This window comes from Larimichthys crocea, chromosome XXII (assembly GCF_000972845.2).
Source record: "Larimichthys crocea isolate SSNF chromosome XXII, L_crocea_2.0, whole genome shotgun sequence".
NCBI classification, from domain to species: domain Eukaryota; kingdom Metazoa; phylum Chordata; class Actinopteri; family Sciaenidae; genus Larimichthys; species Larimichthys crocea.
The window spans coordinates 3289698-3308443 of record NC_040032.1 but is presented as its reverse complement, the minus strand read 5'-3'; the positions used below and the strand labels follow the sequence as shown (position 1 = coordinate 3308443).

At 40.7% G+C, this 18746-nt stretch overlaps 2 protein-coding genes across 8 annotated transcripts in view; both read right to left on the bottom strand.

The window, feature by feature from the left end:
• Positions 1-13517, bottom strand: part of aff4 (AF4/FMR2 family, member 4) — a 29852-nt gene extending 16335 nt beyond the window's left edge. For 2 of the 7 annotated variants that reach the window (XM_027273371.1, XM_027273372.1), the window contains exons 1-2: positions 13274-13517; positions 311-440 (exon numbers count right to left, since the gene is read on the bottom strand). In XM_027273371.1, coding sequence (XP_027129172.1) covers positions 311-440; positions 13274-13392 — 249 coding nt within the window. In that variant the 5' untranslated portion in view covers positions 13393-13517. Of the gene's footprint in view, positions 1-310; positions 443-3901; positions 7188-11951; positions 12534-13273 lie in introns of those variants that run through there. The other 5 variants (XM_027273373.1, XM_019259649.2, XM_019259648.2 and 2 more) reach the window with 5 other exon arrangements.
• Positions 13518-13561: 44 nt separating this feature from the next.
• zcchc10 (zinc finger, CCHC domain containing 10) lies at positions 13562-18365 on the bottom strand. The gene is made up of 4 exons (XM_010729328.3): positions 18238-18365; positions 17204-17365; positions 16274-16315; positions 13562-14451 (listed from the first exon to the last, which is right to left on the bottom strand). The coding sequence occupies exons 1-4, from the start codon at positions 18276-18278 to the stop codon at positions 14208-14210; spliced, it is 489 nt and encodes a 162-aa protein (XP_010727630.1). The 5' UTR covers positions 18279-18365; the 3' UTR covers positions 13562-14207.
• Between the last annotated feature and the right edge of the window lie 381 nt (positions 18366-18746).

Here is an 18746-nt window from a genome sequence, read left to right as displayed (position 1 = left end):
TTTGCAGACTAATGTGATGTAGGAATGACAAATGTTGCATAAAGTGTGGTGTGTGCGCACGCACACGTTGTGTTCCTTCTTTGCCCCTGAAGCCTGAAGCTATACATTCCACTTAGCAGTTTTAGCAAAGCAAACGAAAAAGGGAGTGATGTTTGAAAGAAAAATGTGATGACAGAGGTGTGTGAGCGTGAGTCCTCCTGATGGCATGTGCGTGTCTCACTTCCCGACGCTGTTACAAATCCCTCTGAACAAGTCAAAAAAAAAAAAAAAGGGAAATAAATAAACTGAATGTGAGGTAAACAAAATTTACCACTTTGTAGGGTTCAGGAAAGAGAGGGGAATTCGCTGGAAAGGCCTCTCCTCCTCCCTGCTGGATTTCTTGATTTCTCCTTTCTCTTTCTTTCATTCGGAGCACATTCCGGTCCTCACGGTTCATGTTGCTAATAACACAAACAGAACAACAAAAGTCAAACATAAAAACACGCTGAGGAGAGACAGTAAACAAACTTCTTATCTCATGACTTTAACAAGGATGGCTATAAAAAAAACAAACAAAAAAAAAAAGAAAGTGAGATGATCATGAGGGAAACACCTGTCGCATCTGTAGGAATTGACCTAAAAAATAAAAAAGTTCTCATGGTTACGGTGACGTAATATAACTAAACACTCAGCTCTTCAGTTTTCTTGGTTGCTAAATGGATACAGCTACAGATCATAGAGTCGGGCTGCCGTCGTCTACTTTAAATCCGTTTTTTTTTTTTGGTAAACCACAAATCGTAGCGTCATTAGAGAAACCCCACACGTCAAACAGAGGGGAGCACACGCAGAGACGACCTGTGGAGAAAGTAGTCCCCTAATAGGCTTAGGCGAGTCTAGACAATGTGCAGTAGGCTATACTTCTATGGTAAATAATCTCCTCGTACAGATGGTCAGCGTGAATTTGCACCCCGGCTAATGTTGGGTTGTTCATATATTGAGATGTTTATCGTTGTTAACTCGCCAAATACATCCAAGTCAAATGGAAAACTTTGAGACTGGACATCACTAACACCACATGAAACAGATGAGGTCTTCTCAGAAATAGCATAAAACAGGCTGCAATTAGAATTAAATAATAACCTAGTGCTGTAAAACTGTGGCTAGAAGCTATAAACACATGTTTCTGCCCTTGCTGTCCTTCTGTGCATGATGTGTACACTGCAAACAGAAAAGTAGAGAGCTATTTAAAGACACAGACCTTGTAACTGGATGTATATATTCAAAACATGGAGAGAACCAGCACCAAATGAATTAAAAAAGCTACGAGATGAAATGCACGTTTCCATGCTCATTAGCGACGGCCGGCCTGACAACATGTGCCGCTGTCTGTAGCACACCTTGGTTAACAGAAAGTACAACTAGAGAGCTTTTCAACACGAAACAAGCAAATTATCAGCCAGGCGTGTCGCCTCCCGCTTTAAAGATGACAACTTTCAGTTGCTAATGATAACAATGAGTTTAAGGCTGTTGACAGAGAGCGATTGGGCAGCAACTTACACAAACTCCTTAAACACAACACAACAGGGGGGTTACAATCTTTACTACGTGTGATGGGAAAGATGAAAAGAAGCAGATGGGAAACTGATTCTCAAAATAGGAGGGGAGGCAACACACAGGGAAGTCAAAAGAAACATGAAATCAGGCGACGTGTGTGAGACTAAACCCCGCCAGCACCTGAGCAAAACAGTTGAACTTCTGACAGATTATCTGTAAGCTTATCACCAAGTCTTTGTAATTTCCCATCCAGCCTCTTTGCAAAACCCCGGCCTGTTTTACATCATCACCACCAGCAGACCGTGAGTCATCACTCACAGCACACTACGTGATTTACACTCTATGGCCGGGCTACAGTATGTCAAAGTTTAGAAAGCCACCGAGGCCGCCACCCGTGAGCTGTTTGACATACACCGTTAACACCAGTTTTTAAATCAGCACAGGTGTAAAGAACAGAGGACAACAATGTTGAGGCTATCCATCATCTGAACATCCGTCAACACCGACTGTTGTCACCTCAGGACTTTGTTTGACTTACAGCGCAGCTAAACCGAGCTTAGGGTGTACATTGTCTGAACCTAAACAACAAAGACTGTCCAGAGTAAAAATACACAACAACAACACTGCCGGCCTTACAGACAACGAGTGTCAACAGAGCGGAAGATTTACTCCAGCCACAATCTAGTAAATTCTGCTTGATGTTATGTTATTTGGCCTTCTCTGCCACCGCGCTGACAAGTACAGACTATCATTTGAAAGTCTAGTGCTATAAAAGTTCAGAAAAACACAGTTTCTGGGTTTCGGCATATCTGCTGAGTGTGATCAGTATTCGGTGATTTTACATGGAAACGAGCCTGTGGATGTCACTTTTAGAGGGGCTGAACGTGTGAATGGGCACTTAGCACATCGCTATGTGATCGAATGCCCCAGGCGGAGAATCTTTTGTAAATACTGATCGTGTCGATTCTGCCTCACTAATTGACCTGATCCGTTGGGGTTTTTTTAATTTTTTTTTTTTAAGCAGTTTAACAGTCATTCTAGCAGACGAGCTCAGCTACTGGTGTCCACGATACTGGAGCAAATATATGCATTTATGCTCATACCTGTTCTACTTTTGTGTCTTTACAATATCAGAATAAGACAAGTTTCTCTTTCGATGAATCTATCTCGGTTAACATGAAAGGCATCATCTCCCGTGTTGTTTTTTCGGGGACTCTTCACCTGTCTGAAAGAAAGGAAATCAAAGTGTGCTTTTGGTTTTGAGTTAAGTACACTGAGTGCCTGAATGGAAGACAGACTGTGGTGCCATGATGTGATGTGTGAACATGGATCATGCCTCTGAGCTCAACCTGTTTTATAAAAAAATTGGCCTTTGACCAGCATCAAAATTCAAACCTGCTTCGACAACACCTTGGATGAACTCGTCAAGAAACAGGCTCTTCATGTTAACTTACTGATCCCTGATAAACCTCGAAGCGGCTGCACTTCTGTCTACATCGCTCGTCATCCACGCGTCAACACACATGCGTGCTGTTGACAAAACAGTGAATGTGTTCGAGTGTTAGGCTTAGCATCACAAAAGGAGAGCAGGGGTCCGCCATGAGATAAGCCACAAGTACAGCATGGTGGAAGGGGTGTCCCCCAGTTACAATGTTCATGCAGCATCTACAACTAAACTTTCAAGATGAATATAAACTTTTTTGAGTACTGGGGGATTTCCTTTAACAGTTAAGGGAGACCCCATTTGAGCATACTGTTTACTTCTTTGTGAAGGTAGTAAAGAAAAATGGGATTCTGGGATGCGTAAATCAGAACTGACTCAACAATCTGTGGCTTTCTGGAGAAAAAAAAAACAAACACAAGAGGCCACATGCTAATATCAGCACACTCACTCCAAACGTCTTTGTTCCATCTGAGGCCCAAGCTTTATTCAAAACAACAACAACAACAACAGGCCTAAGCAAATGACTTCTAACGCAACATGAGTTTATATGGCATTTATTATCACCGGAGTAATACGGCCCGCTGTGTTTACTGTAATCATTCAACAAGTGTGCCAAACTGAAAAGGTCAAAGTCTGCAGAGTCAAAAAGACAGTTCACTCTGTACCCGAATTAATCAGCTCATCTGTCTCTTTCTAACTCACAACATACAGCCAGGCCACGTCTTCAACGCAATTCCAAGAAAAAAGGGACGGACTGATGCGGCATGAACACAGGACTGGGCTTCTGTGACACAGACATTACTGTAGGGGACAATCCAAAAACATAAGTGTGGCTTGTACGACAGAGGCAAATATGAAGCTAAGTGCTTTATTCTTCCCCAGACACCAAGAGAAACAAGTAAAGCAGCCAACTAGCTTTCTTACCCTGACTGAGAGGCCATGGCCCCAACCACTGAAACATTGGAAGGAGGAGGGAGGAAGGCTCAGAAGATCTCCCAGGGATTCAGAAGTATTCTCGTCATGACTTGTCAGCCTACATTTCTAAGTCTTCCAGTGAAGACAACCCTGGCCCCTTTTTTCTCCCTAAATGTCTCTGTGGCCGTCCAGCTGGAAGAGTGTTAACTAGAGTTTTCTTTACTCGACTCGAAGGTACAGTGTATTTCCTTGGAGTGGAGACAAATCTGATCTTAGGGAGGGGAGGTGACTGTTCGCTCTCGGGAGATACCACATCGGCAAACAGCGGGGGTGGCTACATGCTGGTTTGAACTCTGGGAGAGCCGCAGCTTCAGTGTCCCAGGTTAAAGTGTGTTGTGGACAGACAACAAGCGAGGCGATAGGAGGCCCAGGGGTGGATAAGTAATGAGGAGTGAGTGTGAGAGTGAGTGTGAGTGTGAGTGTGTGTGTGGTGTGTAAATGATAAGCGTGAATGTTAGGGGAGACAGATGGGATAAAAAGAGACGGGATTTGGCATCTCCTGTGCACAGAAAGTGCCAGACAGTCCTGCCTGGTGGTGCCTCTTGCCTTAATTGCTAACAACGCTGTGGGCCAATTTTTATCTTCAGCTATGAGGAAAAAATGCCCAGCAAAGAGTAGAGGAATCTTTTAAATGGCACTAAATTATGAATTATCTGAAGGGGACACTTGTGCTCAACACGACAACAAGGCATAGTGATGAGGCATTTGTTGACTGCCAAAACACTAATACATCTGAGTAATTACACCTTATTAAATCACAAGAAACACAGCGAGAAAAGAGGGCAAAACACAGTTTCATCCACCTTCAAACTCAAAATCAAGAGAAGTACATTAAAAGGTGATGACATAAAAACATGATTAACACTAGCGAAATAACTTAGCTCATCTAAAACAGCTTTATTAATTAACAAAAACAGTCTCACGGGCCAATTAACGTCTACAGCACTGAGGGAGCAGCGAGAACTCTCACCTCTTTCCCGAGAATGGAACGCTCCACCTCGTCCCATAAAAGGAGATGTTATTTTACACCACAGGACCTCTCCTCCGTGTGATGTCACTGCCCTCAGTCGGGGCCCGGGCCAATCAGAGCCCGTCTTTTCCATCAACTCCTCCTCCTCCTTCCCCCCCTCCCCCCTCCTCCCCTCTCTGCCCGGAGCACAGGGCAGAGCAGCCATGCAGCTCGTTAAAGAGACAGCGCGCAGTTTCCGGGCACACAGGTTGTTACCAACGGGATATGTTTTCGTCAGCCGCGTATGATGACACATGCTGACAAATGTGTTATCATCAGATGTCGCAAGGGTTTTTTTTTTTTTTTTTTTTTTTTTTTTTTAAATTTAAGTGACAACCTCATGCCATTTCACTTCTGTTATCTCTGTACATGTTTCCTGTCATGTTCAGGGTTGATCTGATCTCTTTCTAAAGCATGCTTGGTTACTTGATATATTAGCCACCAAAGAGGTTTAGGTCCCAAAGTTATATAGCTGAAACTTGAAGCTTTTTTTTCTTTTACTTATTTGATTTGTGATTCTGTTTTTCGACACTCTTAGTTTAGTACTGTTACTCATGTAAAAGTCCTAGAAGAAGGGTTCCCTCTGCTATTCTTCCCGAGGTCTCTCCCATTTTTCTCACACCAAAAAAGGTTTTTCCCTGTCCAAACTGGTGCTATTCAAAGAGATCGGGCGTTGCTGTTGTAATTCGGTTCCACTGTGGAGAACGTGCAAAATAAAAGTTGGATATTTGCTGTCACTACAATAGCAGATAAGAGACAACGATGATGAAAGTCCAGACATTGAAATGATGAAAAGTCCAAACTTGGGGAAACTCCCTGTGACTCAGTTCACCATCACTTTGTGACATTTTGAGATGCGTAGCTCATCTTTAGGCACCATAGCCAACGGAAACCTGACATCTACACTGGATTATCTCCATGCTTTAATGAGAAAATACACTGAATCTAAAACTGACCTTTTCTTCTCTCTACCCCTCTCTGTTTGAATTCATACCAGCTAGGAGTTATTTCTAGTACATCAATTAAATAAGTCATGAAGTTTTAGAATTAGAAGCAGACTACTATACTGGGCTTGGTGAATCAATAACAAAGTAGAAAATGTAACATCTGCTCTGCGACACCACTGAATTTGAATGTGTTATCAGCTATGTCGGTCAGAAATTGTTGTTGTTGAAATTGTTCTTATTTTAACGTTAACATCTTTTTGTGTGAATTTTGAATGTTAGAAAATGAACACAGCTTCATGTTTAGTCAATTAAGTTCCTAAAAACCGAAAAGGCGTGCCCCTGTCATAAAGCGTTTCCTGCTTTTCATAAAAACACAGTTTACAAACTGTATTTTCTAAATGCACGTGAACAACAAGTTCTCAGTAATGGGTACAGATGGGCAGCCAGTGCCACCTCCCCTGGTGCTTTTCAAGCAAACTTGCTGACAGCAGGCATTCCAGAGGGAGTGTCCATTCAAATGCTGCAAACCTGCCTCATATAAGCAGCTGTTTGGGGACGAGTGGCGCTAAAACCACATGCTGCTAGGACAAGGACTGTATCGGTAATTGCCACAAAAAGAAAAAAAGATTGAAAATGCAGTGACTCTTTCCACAGGAAACACAGATGATAATATACAATAGATCTTGTGCAAGTGAAAAGATACATTTGTGTGGCAGAAACCTCTCATTCACACTATAACTGAGTAACGAATAAGCCTGATTTTCTGTGTGCCTTTTATGTCAAAGTGTTTAGCTGATGTGAGGACAAAATTAGGATTAAGTCTTGAGTATTTAAAATTCTTTAGTTCCTGCTTGAATTAAAAAAAAAAAAAAAAAAAAAAAACCTTCAATATTTCTCTGTGGTTTCAGATTAGCTCCAATTAACATATCAAAAACAAGGCTCTAAATCTTGACTGACATGTTCTCCAAACTGCTTATATCCTTTCATTCAGGCAGGTTTCAAGCATTTGAACTGATTCGCTGCCTGGAATGCCTCCACTCAGCAGGCGTGCATTATCCCAAGCAGAGGGAGCCGGCAGGGTTTACCAATCAGGGTTGTGTTGTGACACTGCTCTGCATTTAAAAGCTAATTAATAACATTTCACTGGGAGAGGCAGTCGTGGAACCTGTTACCTCTCAGCTGAGAGTTTTCTATGAACGCAAATCTCCAACACTAATATCTACGCGTTTACTTTGAAAACTACACTACATGAATCTGTGTTAAAGTAAATAACAAACATACTTTAACCGTTTGCGTTTTGAAATGTCAGAAGGAGCTCGGGTTTGAATCAAGAAATGTCAGCTAAGCTCAGTAAGACGATGATTGCGCTCACAGCTCTGACAGATGACAAAAAAAGTTTAGTGAACTTTTTTTTTTCTCCCACATTGTTAGCAGAACATGACACACAACCCTCAATTATCTTGGCAATGTTTCCAAAGAGAACCTGCGTCATTCAAGCTCTTTAATGTTTTTTTTTTTGCACGTCCCACTTCACCCTGATCTGAACCATGATAAGAATTTTAACAAATTACAATCACTCCCTTTGGCTTCGAGTCAATATTGATTGCACATGCTGTAACTACAGATTTAAAGTCAGCGTGTTTAGTGCACAAACTATGTTGTTCTGTTAGATCCTACGGTGAAATCATCCAAAGATCGATGATAAAACCTTACACGCAGATATATGGAGCAAAGGTTGCTTTATTCTTAATGAAAACAGGCTGACCGTCGATAAAGGTGAATGAGGTGTTTCGCAACATTTTCCAAAGACGTTGGGTGATATAAAGACATCTCCTCTAATAAAGCCTTTGAGCACAAGACTATTATCGTGGTTTGAATTTTATTTGGTCATTAGCAGTGAGAGAAGTTGCTGCAATCTTGTGAATGTGTGAGTATCACCTAATTAACTTAAAAATAGCCCATTTCAACTGTTTAAAGTAAAGCTTTCATATGTATGTGTTGTATGCTTTTAAATACTTAACTCGGTGTTGATAATTAATCTAGCTAAAATTTACATCCCTAACAAAAGAAGCACTTCATCATGTGACACCTACCTTCAACCCTAACCTATTACTTGCCCAAAACATGAGTTAACTGTTCCTTAGTCAGGGTAATTTTACCTTCTAGAAACTCCAATGACCCGGCTGAAACATGACCTCAGCGAATTAAGCTTGGGGCATCGTGTAACTTGCGTGTCATTCCTATTTATTTATCATGTGTCAACATGAATTTTCATACGCCGATCACGATCCTATTACTCAGAGGGCAGTTATTAGTAATTTGACACTGGGATATCTGCCTGCCTACAAATAGAAACGTGCTAACCTATAGCTTACTACCCTGAACCTTGAAATAAACCCTCGCAACCCCCAGAACAGCCTCGGTCAAATGTGAATGAAGACATGAGCTGATGAAAAATTTAACTGTAGGATTCATATAATTGGGGTCTTTCCCATGCACGTTCCTGTCTGTGGTGTGCGTAAGGAAGCTCAAATTAGCAATAATAGTTCCATTTGAATGGCTCATATATAAGTTTTATCTATGTATTGCATAAATTACTTGTTATACTCATCTGGCTTCATCGTTTTTTTTCCTGCAAAGCAGTGACTCTTCTAGAAAAGTGTTACAGCAATGAATTTCACTGCAGATAAAGTATTACTGCTGCAGCGGGCTGACTGATATCATCATTTCCAACCTGACTTAATAAAGCAGCATCTCACAGCACGTAGGACGTACGCCAGATCTGTGAAATGAAGTGACCTTAATGAGCTTCACCTCCACCGGACTATATACCCCACATGAGAGCTTAACTCGCATCCTCGAGAACAAAAGCTGAAGAACAGATGCGTGAGGTCAGGACGCAGTGAGTAGCATATTTTTCTGCTGTGTGAGCAACAGCACAGAGGGATAAAAACAGAGCTGCTGATGTCTGATTAGATTTGGGCTAATTAAACTGGCAGACTCTGGGAGAGCCTTCAAACAACTTACTTTCGACAAGCTTCTCTTTGTAAAGGAAATGAGATCTGATTAGAAACTCACAAGCCCAAGCTGAAGACACTATTAGCTTTTACTCTGGGTAGGGTTTAAAGAATAATGACTGAAACGCAGAAGAATCGGCACAATAAACAAACCAGATGATTGCTCGGATTCCTTTTTAACTCTGCTTATTGAATTCATTTCAGTCATCAAAAGGGAGATACACACTGGCAAGAATTTGATTTATTCAGTCAAGGACTACTCTGTTTTGACAGGTGAGCGCTACAACAATAAGTGCAAAGTTCAAGAGCCTGAAACTAGGTATTTTCCGACTATCCAGCCTGCAAAACCACACTGTTTTACTACTGACATGTACAATAGGTGCGTCAGAGCCAAAGAAAACATGCGCCCACTCCTCTGTCTGGAATGGACAAAACAAGTGACCATAACATCTCAACAGAACATGTGCCCTTTGCTTGGCAACAGAGGAAACTGTTACAGTGAAACCACAGAGCAAAACCTAAACAGGAAGTGAAGAGGATTACACAGCGAGCTGCGTCACAGGGAGCACATGAAGACAGACTTTTAGCTGCCACAGCACGCTGACCACAGTTTACTGGATTTGCTTGAACACAGCCTCTTTCGGCGACTTAAAATAAGGGTTTTATTAATATCCCCGCTGCTTAACGACACTGACATTGGGAGACAACTAACATTTTTACTCCATGTCTATTTGCAACGGCGACACCCAGTCATCTTGCGGTCACATGCTTCTATCTCATCTCAACATTCAGCGGGTAAATAAAAAAAAAATACAACAACAACAAGAACAAAGAAGCAGTACACAACTTCACAAGCAATTGCTGACAGTTTAAAATAACGTGCTGTACCTGAAACCGCTTTCATCGTTCAGTATCAAACGGTAATATCAGCAACCGCGTCTAGATGCTGACCATAGATTTGCGAAAGTCTTGCGAGACTCTTTCATCACTGTGCAGGTTGTTTGTTGTTGCCACGAGAAGGAGGAAGGCGTGTTGCGTTTTGCTCTGTGTGTTCTGTGGTGTGGACGTGCATCGCAACAAATAGCCAAGCATTCGACAAGAGCATGATCTGTCACTTTAGGAATGTATGCATACACGTGCAGGTTCTGATGATCGCACATCTATTTATCTGACATCTAGGATGGGGAAGCATGTCAAGTGCTAGTTTAGTTAGGTTTAGGCACGAGATCCAATAAAGTTAGGTTTAGGGACACACTGAAAGTTGGCTTGTGCTACTTTGTCAAAGTTAGAGGACCTTCGTCATGATGGTTACATTAATCACCACTTGTGGGCAAGAGCATCGCAAATCTAGGTCTGCCAGCTGAACAAGAGCAACATTATTAAATGTTTACGTTATTATGATATCGATTCGGATTTTTGAGTTCCACCACATCGACATCAGCAGCGCTCCAGTATTTCAAGTCCTGACATGCTTCTATCATGATACACCCTTCAGGCAAGTCTGACAGAAGGTATTATGCTTTAAGTCGACATATTTACTGCTATGCAAGGGCGTAGATTCAAATAGTGTTTGCTGTCAAACGACTCCCAGCTGAGAAGCTCAGACTGAGCTCATCTCCATCGAGAAAAATCACTCTTATTTATGGCTTCTTCTGGCAAGTACCGCAGCTAGTGTCATGGTCTGTAAGAGAAGGGATGTGTTATCTAAAAAAAAACAAATACAGTCTGGGACATCACTTCTACGCACAGTCAACTCAAAAACAGCCTCAAACCTCCATCTATCACCTGCCTGGAGATGTTGTGCCAGTTCACAGCTACCTGCCATGAAGGAGTTCATGACCTTAAGCCTCCCTGAGGACGACCACGATAAACACAAGTTGATAGCTCGGTCTCCATGTGCCAAGAGTACCCTGCGAGATTTTATTTATTTATTTATTTATTTATTTACACACACACACACACACACACACACACACACACACATACATACATACACATACACACACATACACATACACATATACATACATAGGCGATGTTGCTAAACTATTGAGAGTTACTCTGGACTTATGATGTATTTTCAGGCCCTTCCCCCAACTGTGGCACGTAAAATGGCTTCCTAGAAAAAGCATATCAGCTGTCCTTTTTGCGAGACTAAAGCGAAACACCGATTCTCCGTGCTATAGTAAACCCGAGCCAGTAATATTTCGACTTAAGTCGGATAGGAGTGACATGGAGAATGTGTAGTTTGATATGATAATACGACGCAAGGGAGGTTAACGTGCAGGACAACAAACTAAAAAGTTTTTGCTGGTCACTGTGTGGAAAAATTACGACTCTCACAGGCCTGCGTTTCGTTACATTTACCCATTTTACGGTAGAGAAACTGCCAGCAAGTGCTGTAATTGTTGTTTTAGGAGTTCACGTAGAGTTTAATTCACGCAGCCGGGCTGCACAGTTGTTATTTACCTAAAATAAACTGTGCGCATCTTCTATTCGTCCTTTGCACTGTGCGTGTGTATCAAACAATTCACGCAAGGTCCTTGTCGATGACATGAAATAGTAATAGCTAACTTCGGCGTGTTAGTTATGTCAGCGATAGCCACACAGACAAACACAAACATCAGACGTCATGACCTGTTAGCCAACATTACATGATCCCTATCTCTAACGATGTTTCTCTTACTTTCCGTGAAGGGAAACAACGCCAACATTTACCGTTTTCATACACTTCGGTACTAAATGTTTGCCGTGACCTGAACTCAAAAAGTAAAGCTGCCCATTATTTAGCAGGAGGCTAACACGCTACCTACAGCACTGCCTGCATCTTTGCTTTAGCATAACGTTAGCTAGCCTAATCTGCTAGCAGCGTTTAGAGGCTAGGCTAGCGGCTAGCCAGCTAGCTAGCTATGAAACCATTGAAATTTTCCGTGGAAATTTAAATTAACACCCGCTCTAAATTTCATAAAGCCACCAAGTACAGCTGATGATCAAATAACACGTTGTATCACATTCAGCATCCTTACCTCTTGTCTTCTTTTTAGGCCCAAACCATTCTAGCTATTGGAAAGCTCTTTTCTCTTTGTCTTTTCCACTTCCAGTTATACGCAAAATGGACTCAGCAAAACGCTTTAACAGCTAAAACACTAAAACCAAATGGACGGTCTCCATCTTTTTCTTAAACCGCAACTGCGCGTCGAGCGGGAAGCAAAACAAAATCATTTTGTCTCTCGTTCATTTTGTTATTCCTGAACAGAAGTGAGTGATAGGTAAGGCTGCTAGCTAAGTTAAGTAGCCAGCAGGTACCACAGACAGGACTGGATGCATGGATGGCAGCAAGCGGCGCTGCGTTCACGTGCTGTGGGAAATACCACAAACCAACCACCTAACCAAGTAAACACGGGGAGTTAATTTGTTTATCAACGTGACAGGAAAGTATTTTGTATCACCGTGGACTGCAGAACATATGGAAATACTGGTGTCTGTAGCTTTCAGGTAGTACATACAACTTGAGACGAATAGTTATTTTGACAGCGGACATATTGTCAGCGGCCGGTGACCGATACGGAAGTTGACTCCAATGTAGCGAACCATTTAAAATTTGACTGGGCAGTTTAACAGCAACACCGCGGCCATTTATTAATGATTCTAGCAATTCCCACATGTTTTGAATGCAACATTTCTGTGACGCACAGGTTGCTCATACTTGACGTTCAGGACGGATGTAAATTAAGCGTCTCATTGTTCCCTGCTGATGATTGATATCTAGTTTAAATATACAACTGCACTATTAAAATCTACTGTCTCGCGTCGTTGGCTAAGAAATACATTCAAATGATTCACTGTAAATTGTTCTCCTATTCATTAATGCTAACTTTGTGTGCCTTGCTTTCTGCCATCAGTGTCAGACATTTTGTGTGCTTTAATGTGCAGCAATTCGGTTTTTTTTTAAGCAACTCTTTTACGGCTTCAAGGGATACTTAAAACAAAGATTAAAGCAAACTTTTTGATGCAAACTTTCATTTTCACATCTGATTTATTAGTCTACTTTGGATACTTGAGACTTCATTTCTTCAGGGACAATGAGCAAAGAAGAACTGCCCTGACAAAAATCAATAAACTATCTCCCCAAAAGATTAGCAGTTTCCTCAAGCACATTCAGAAATATGGATTTCTGAAACTTTAGACCCCTGGCGCATTAACAAAAAAAATAAACTTCAAGTTACTTAAACTGCACAGACGCAACACACACAGTGATGTCTAGGTTGTGGAATTATGGACTATAGTTCTCTATCTAAATACATCATAATCCAGAGTTTGATTGTCCAAAAGGAAACATTAAACTCACAACAGACCTTCCTCAGAGCAGCCATTTTGATATGAAACAGTAGGGTCAGCACAGGTGTGTCCAATGATACTAATTAAGGAACCCTGATTAGCATCACTGGTAACACCTGTGCTGACCATGCTACTTCACATCAGAATAGCTGCTGTAAAAAAGGTCTATACCAAATAAAATCTTTAATTTATATTGTCCTAGCAGACAACAGCATGTCTGCAGGTATTGTTTCACACTTTGAGATGCTGTTTTTATGGAAATCTCATATCATGACAATATAAATTAGTTACCAAAAAGGCAATTTATCACTGTTTTATTCTCAAATTCATAGATGTAAAGTCATAACGTGTCTGTTTAGCAAAATACAACCTTTAACAATAGCAAATATGCAAGAGTCTTTAAAAACAAAAACAAGCTAAATGTATTTTACAGTGAAACAAGCAACTGGAATTTCATAGCAACAAGACCTTCTGATTTCACTATTTAACAATGGACTTTTGTTCAGTATCCTTTAAAAAAAAAGGTAGGTCGTACGTAAATGTAGGTCAGTGTCAATACTAGACATGGTGTTACTTTATTAAGGTTGTGAGCTGTACAGATTTACTTTGACTAAAAATATACTTTAGTACAAAAGTCACAAATTGAACGTGAATATGCACATTAGTTTCCTCAGACATTTCAAATGCGTATCCTCAGTACACCTAAAAACAATGACAGAAGTAAAAGGAGACATATGTTTTGAAAACAACGCATGACACAATGGACATCCCAAAATAATCTTTTCTTTCTGCTCTTCATTTTTTTCCTAAAAAATATGAGTAGTATGTAACTGTAGGATTTATAACCCCAAAGGCGTCCCATCCATCCAGATCCAAACTACTATGATGGATTAGACAAAAAAGGAAACATGACAACAAGAAAACCCACTTATTATATTGTTTATCTACTTCTTCTTTTTCTTCTTCTTTGGTGGTCCTTGATCTGAATCGCTGCTGCTTCCTGAGTCTGAGCTGTCTGAGGACGACGAGGAGGAGGAGGAAGAGGAGGACGAGGAAGAGCTGTCATCGTCGCTGTCACTGCTGCTGTCGCTGTCATCCGAAGAGGAGCTGGAGGAGTCGCTGCTGTCTGACGATGAGTCACTGGAAGAGCTATCTGAATCACTGCTGCTGTCGCCGGGGTCTTTAGCCCTGAGAGCAAGTGGTGGAGCACAAAAGGGAAAAGCAGAAGCACAGAAAATAGAACAGTGCTTATTGTTATTAAGATCTCACGCTGAGCATCTTACAGTCTAGCTGTTGTACTGAAGTTCGCTGGGGAAATGAGAAGAAAAGGTTGTGCTGTGATTTTGGGTCATTTTTATACCCAAACTGAAAAAAATAATGGGAACATTTCCTCTTGTTTTTTTTTCTTTGGACGTTGTAAATAACCATTAGGGGGGAAAGCAACACCTTTAGTCTTCTAATGGCATGACCTGCCACTCTACCACAAATAGAGCATCTCTACACAACACGACATCTAAATTTAAATTAATAATACAAGTAAGTGGTTTCCAGATGGGGGTCGGTTGAAGTTGAACAGCCCCTTTGTCACAGAGGAACGTTTGACTTGGCAAACGCAGGTGTAGCCAATAACATTATTAATTGCTGCATAGCTGCAACGACTGCTGGAACTGAGCCATCGTTAAGGTTATTAGTTCCACCTGTGCTTTTCCTGCTACGACAAGTCAAACTGTCTGCTGTGAAAAAGGTTTATGAATCTGATTCATTCTGGCATGATAAAAAAACACAAGAGGCTACACTGTCATGGCTTACTGGGACACTTGATGGAATTGTTAGTAGTCACATCTGGGTTTTTCCTACTATCGCAAGTCAAAATGTCTACTCTGAACTGGTCTACTGCCAGCATGTTAAATATTTATATGTGATTAGCAACAGTAACCTAACCTGTAAAATCAGGCATAATGTAACAATAACTTATGAAATTGATTTAAATCAGCACACATAACCTTTTGAAATTCAGCTGCACATCAGTGCAGTTACATTACAATATTTAAAAGCAGACAATGACAGAACTGAATTAGAAACCATCAGCATTGCAAAATGATTGAGAATATTTTGACTTAGGAAAGCTTTTACTCCAGCTTGGTTATTAACCTGCTTGAGCAGTTTTAAACTGTAGTGGCGCACAGTCGTCACTAGAGGGAACTGTTACATCACACTTCTACCAATGTTCAGATAGACTTCAACAGTCGAGGCTTTCCAACAACAATAGTGTAAACGAGATCATTTACCATCCACAAACATCCTTACATCCCTTCTCAGGCAGATCTTCACACCAATTCAAAACTTAATATTCATGTGACTGCGACTAACACAACTTTCATGTGACTCCTCACATGACATCGTGTTAATGACCCGAATGAATAGAAATGGCCATGGTCAGCACCCTTTGCCTGCTGTGAGTCTTTAAGGCTGAAAACATTCAATCTAGTTACTTCCAAACAAATTTCTCTTGATTTATTTAGAAATGAACACTGCAAAAACATAAGTAACTAAATGGTTTATTTAGATTTAGATGTTGGAAAACTACAATGTCAAAATGGTTCAGAATTATAGAAAGGGGGGGAAAGGCCTGTAAGCCTATTAGTCTGTTTGTTTTAAGTTATTTTAAGAGCTCTGCTGTGAGTTTACAGCAGAAAGGTACAAAAAACTTTGTTTGTCCCTATAACTAATTTCCCCCATTTTTTTATATAACCTATGTAAATTAAGGCTCAAAGTTATGCTTTGCCATTACAAGTGGCTTGTTTAAGTAACCAGCCTTCATTCAGCCACCTCAGCTCCACCCACACTCCATGTCTCTCATTTTTAGATTAACCAGGAGGCGGCAGAGGCACGACTGCTAAGATGGTGACAGCCAGAGCCATCACATTGAGCTTCAGTACAGCTCTTCTGAAACCTGAACGTGACAACACTCTGTCCATGTTTTATAGTGTTTGATATACATCTTACTTACTTCTTTTTAATTTTCTTCTCACTGGAGTCTTCTCTTCCTGGTCTGTAAAATCAAACAAATAAAAAAACAAAACAAAACATAGTGATATTTAAGACAATAGACTTAGCCTCAATCACAATGTAATAAAGTAGGAATATGTGTTATAAGTCTGAAGGTTGGTCGTTGATCTGATTGAACCAGACAAAAACACAATTTCCCATGAGAGCTGGAGGTGCAGCTGCTGGTTAAAAACCTTCAAGCATTGGCAATAATAACAAAAATGATTTCAATAAGTTTGTTATCAAACATCAAACAGCTATTACAGCATGCTGTATTTATCATTATGTCCTCTAGGTGGCGGTAAAAAACCAGCACCAGTTCCCTCTGCTAAATGGGTCAGGCTTTACTCCTTTTAATCCACACAATAAGTGATCGGATGTGTTTTTAATGCACCATGTCTTTTCAACGTGACATCTAAGCTTAGTCTGACACCCTCTGTTCCTTTCAAGAGCCAAATCTCCCCGATTAGATAACACAATCATTTACAACTGGTTCCAGACAGTTTAGCAAAGCAGATAACTGTAAAGCCAAACGCCAGCTTCTCTTCCTTCAAAAAGGCATCTGACTTGTGACTTCTGAGGCAAAATGGCTAACACAAAAAAGTGTTTTGGCAAAGAAACCAACAAGCCATTGAATGCCTTGTATTGAATGCCTTAAAGTGTACATCCTTAAACTAAAGTCCGGTCATTATCAGTACATCATTATGTTGATTAGCTACTTCACTGGAGCATTGTTGGGTGAACAATCTAAAGATTCGACTATTGGTTCCTTAAAAAGCCCATAAAAGTGACGTTAGGTCCCACTGAAACACCCACCCAGTAGCACTTTGACAATCACTCTTCTGACCAACTTGATGGCAGTCCAAATAAATATCTGACGGAGATACCTTACCCAGTGATGCTTAGGGGTTTATTTTCATTCTCCTTGAGTTTCTTTTTCAGCTCAACCGTTCTCGACGGTCTGTGCACATATTTCCGCTTCCCCGTGCACTCATAGGTCCAGTGCCCCATCTCCAAACACTTCTGGCAACGCACATGTTGTTTGTTTGCCTCCCTGTGTGTGACACAAGAGACAAATCTGAATGAGGAGAAATAACGGCAGGTGACCACAACAAATCATGACTTATATTCACTCGTCGGACCAGTGTTGATCATCAAGAACTATTTTTCACACATTTTTGTGGCTGAATTCTTCTTCTCATAGTACTCATTGGGAAAAATATATTTTGCCTTATCTTTAAAAAAAATTAAATAATTGAGCTTCTCTTACTTGGTTGTGATGGGAGGGGCTATTGTAATAACCCCTCCATATACACATACATATACACATCATTATATATTATTATATTAGTATTAAAATTATTATAAAATTCACTGCTACATACCACTTAATCCTACACACACTGGACCTTTAAATGTTGCTTAAACACAATAATAGCCTGTACCAGCCCAACATTATCTACCGATATCCTGATGATGGATACATGTCGCTATGGAAACAAGCTTCCTGTCATGTTTTTCCCCTCAGTCCTTAGAGCAAAAACATTAATAAAACAAATATCTGCGTGGACAGTGCGTGAGTAACACAGGTCAGCTGCTGTTCTTTGACGCATCTCACACTGTAACTTGGAATAAACTGACCCCTCGGCGGGTCTTTCGGCATTCAAACGTATCAGGGAGTAGTTTAAAGTCTATATAAATGTTTTGAGGACACAAAGCAGCCCCACACTTGAATCATAACTCTGTATTGTTCATAAAGACCGCGGCGCTTTTAAGCTCCCATTAAGCCCTGCAGCGTTCGTAACGTAGCTCCTCTATCCGACACCAAGCTCGACGAGCGCAACACTATTTGTACATAAAGCAATATTATATTTATAGACCACTGAAAACGACACATTTCTATAAAGTTATCGAAATAATACTCACGCTTGCCTCCTGGCTATTATTCTATGCATGGGAGTCGCCATGTTGCACTTTACTTTTTCTTCTTCGTTGGCATCGGACCCGTAGCTATTTCCGGTAACCTTAATGCAACCAGTGCACCCTGTCGACAGCGACGGTGTACTGCACCCTGCGTCCCATCACACAGCGATAGAGAAACGACAGGCGTCAGATCTGATGGGATCTGATTAATTCTGACCACACACGTTTTGACAGAGCCCTGAGAGGTTTGAATTAGCCTGTTTATCAACACACAATCCCCAGTGTTAATTGGATATGTCAATGCTTGGCACACTTCATGTTTTGGTCTCATTTGTTGTCTTTTTAATATAAATAATACAAATATAGCAATAAATAAATAATAATAATAATGAAAGGGTTTCAGCTTAGCAGAATTTGATAGCTGTAACAGCTGTAAATGTCCATATATGCTTTTTTAATTATATTTCTATCAAATAAAATCCTCAAAATGGTCCACCTTAAAAGAAAAAATA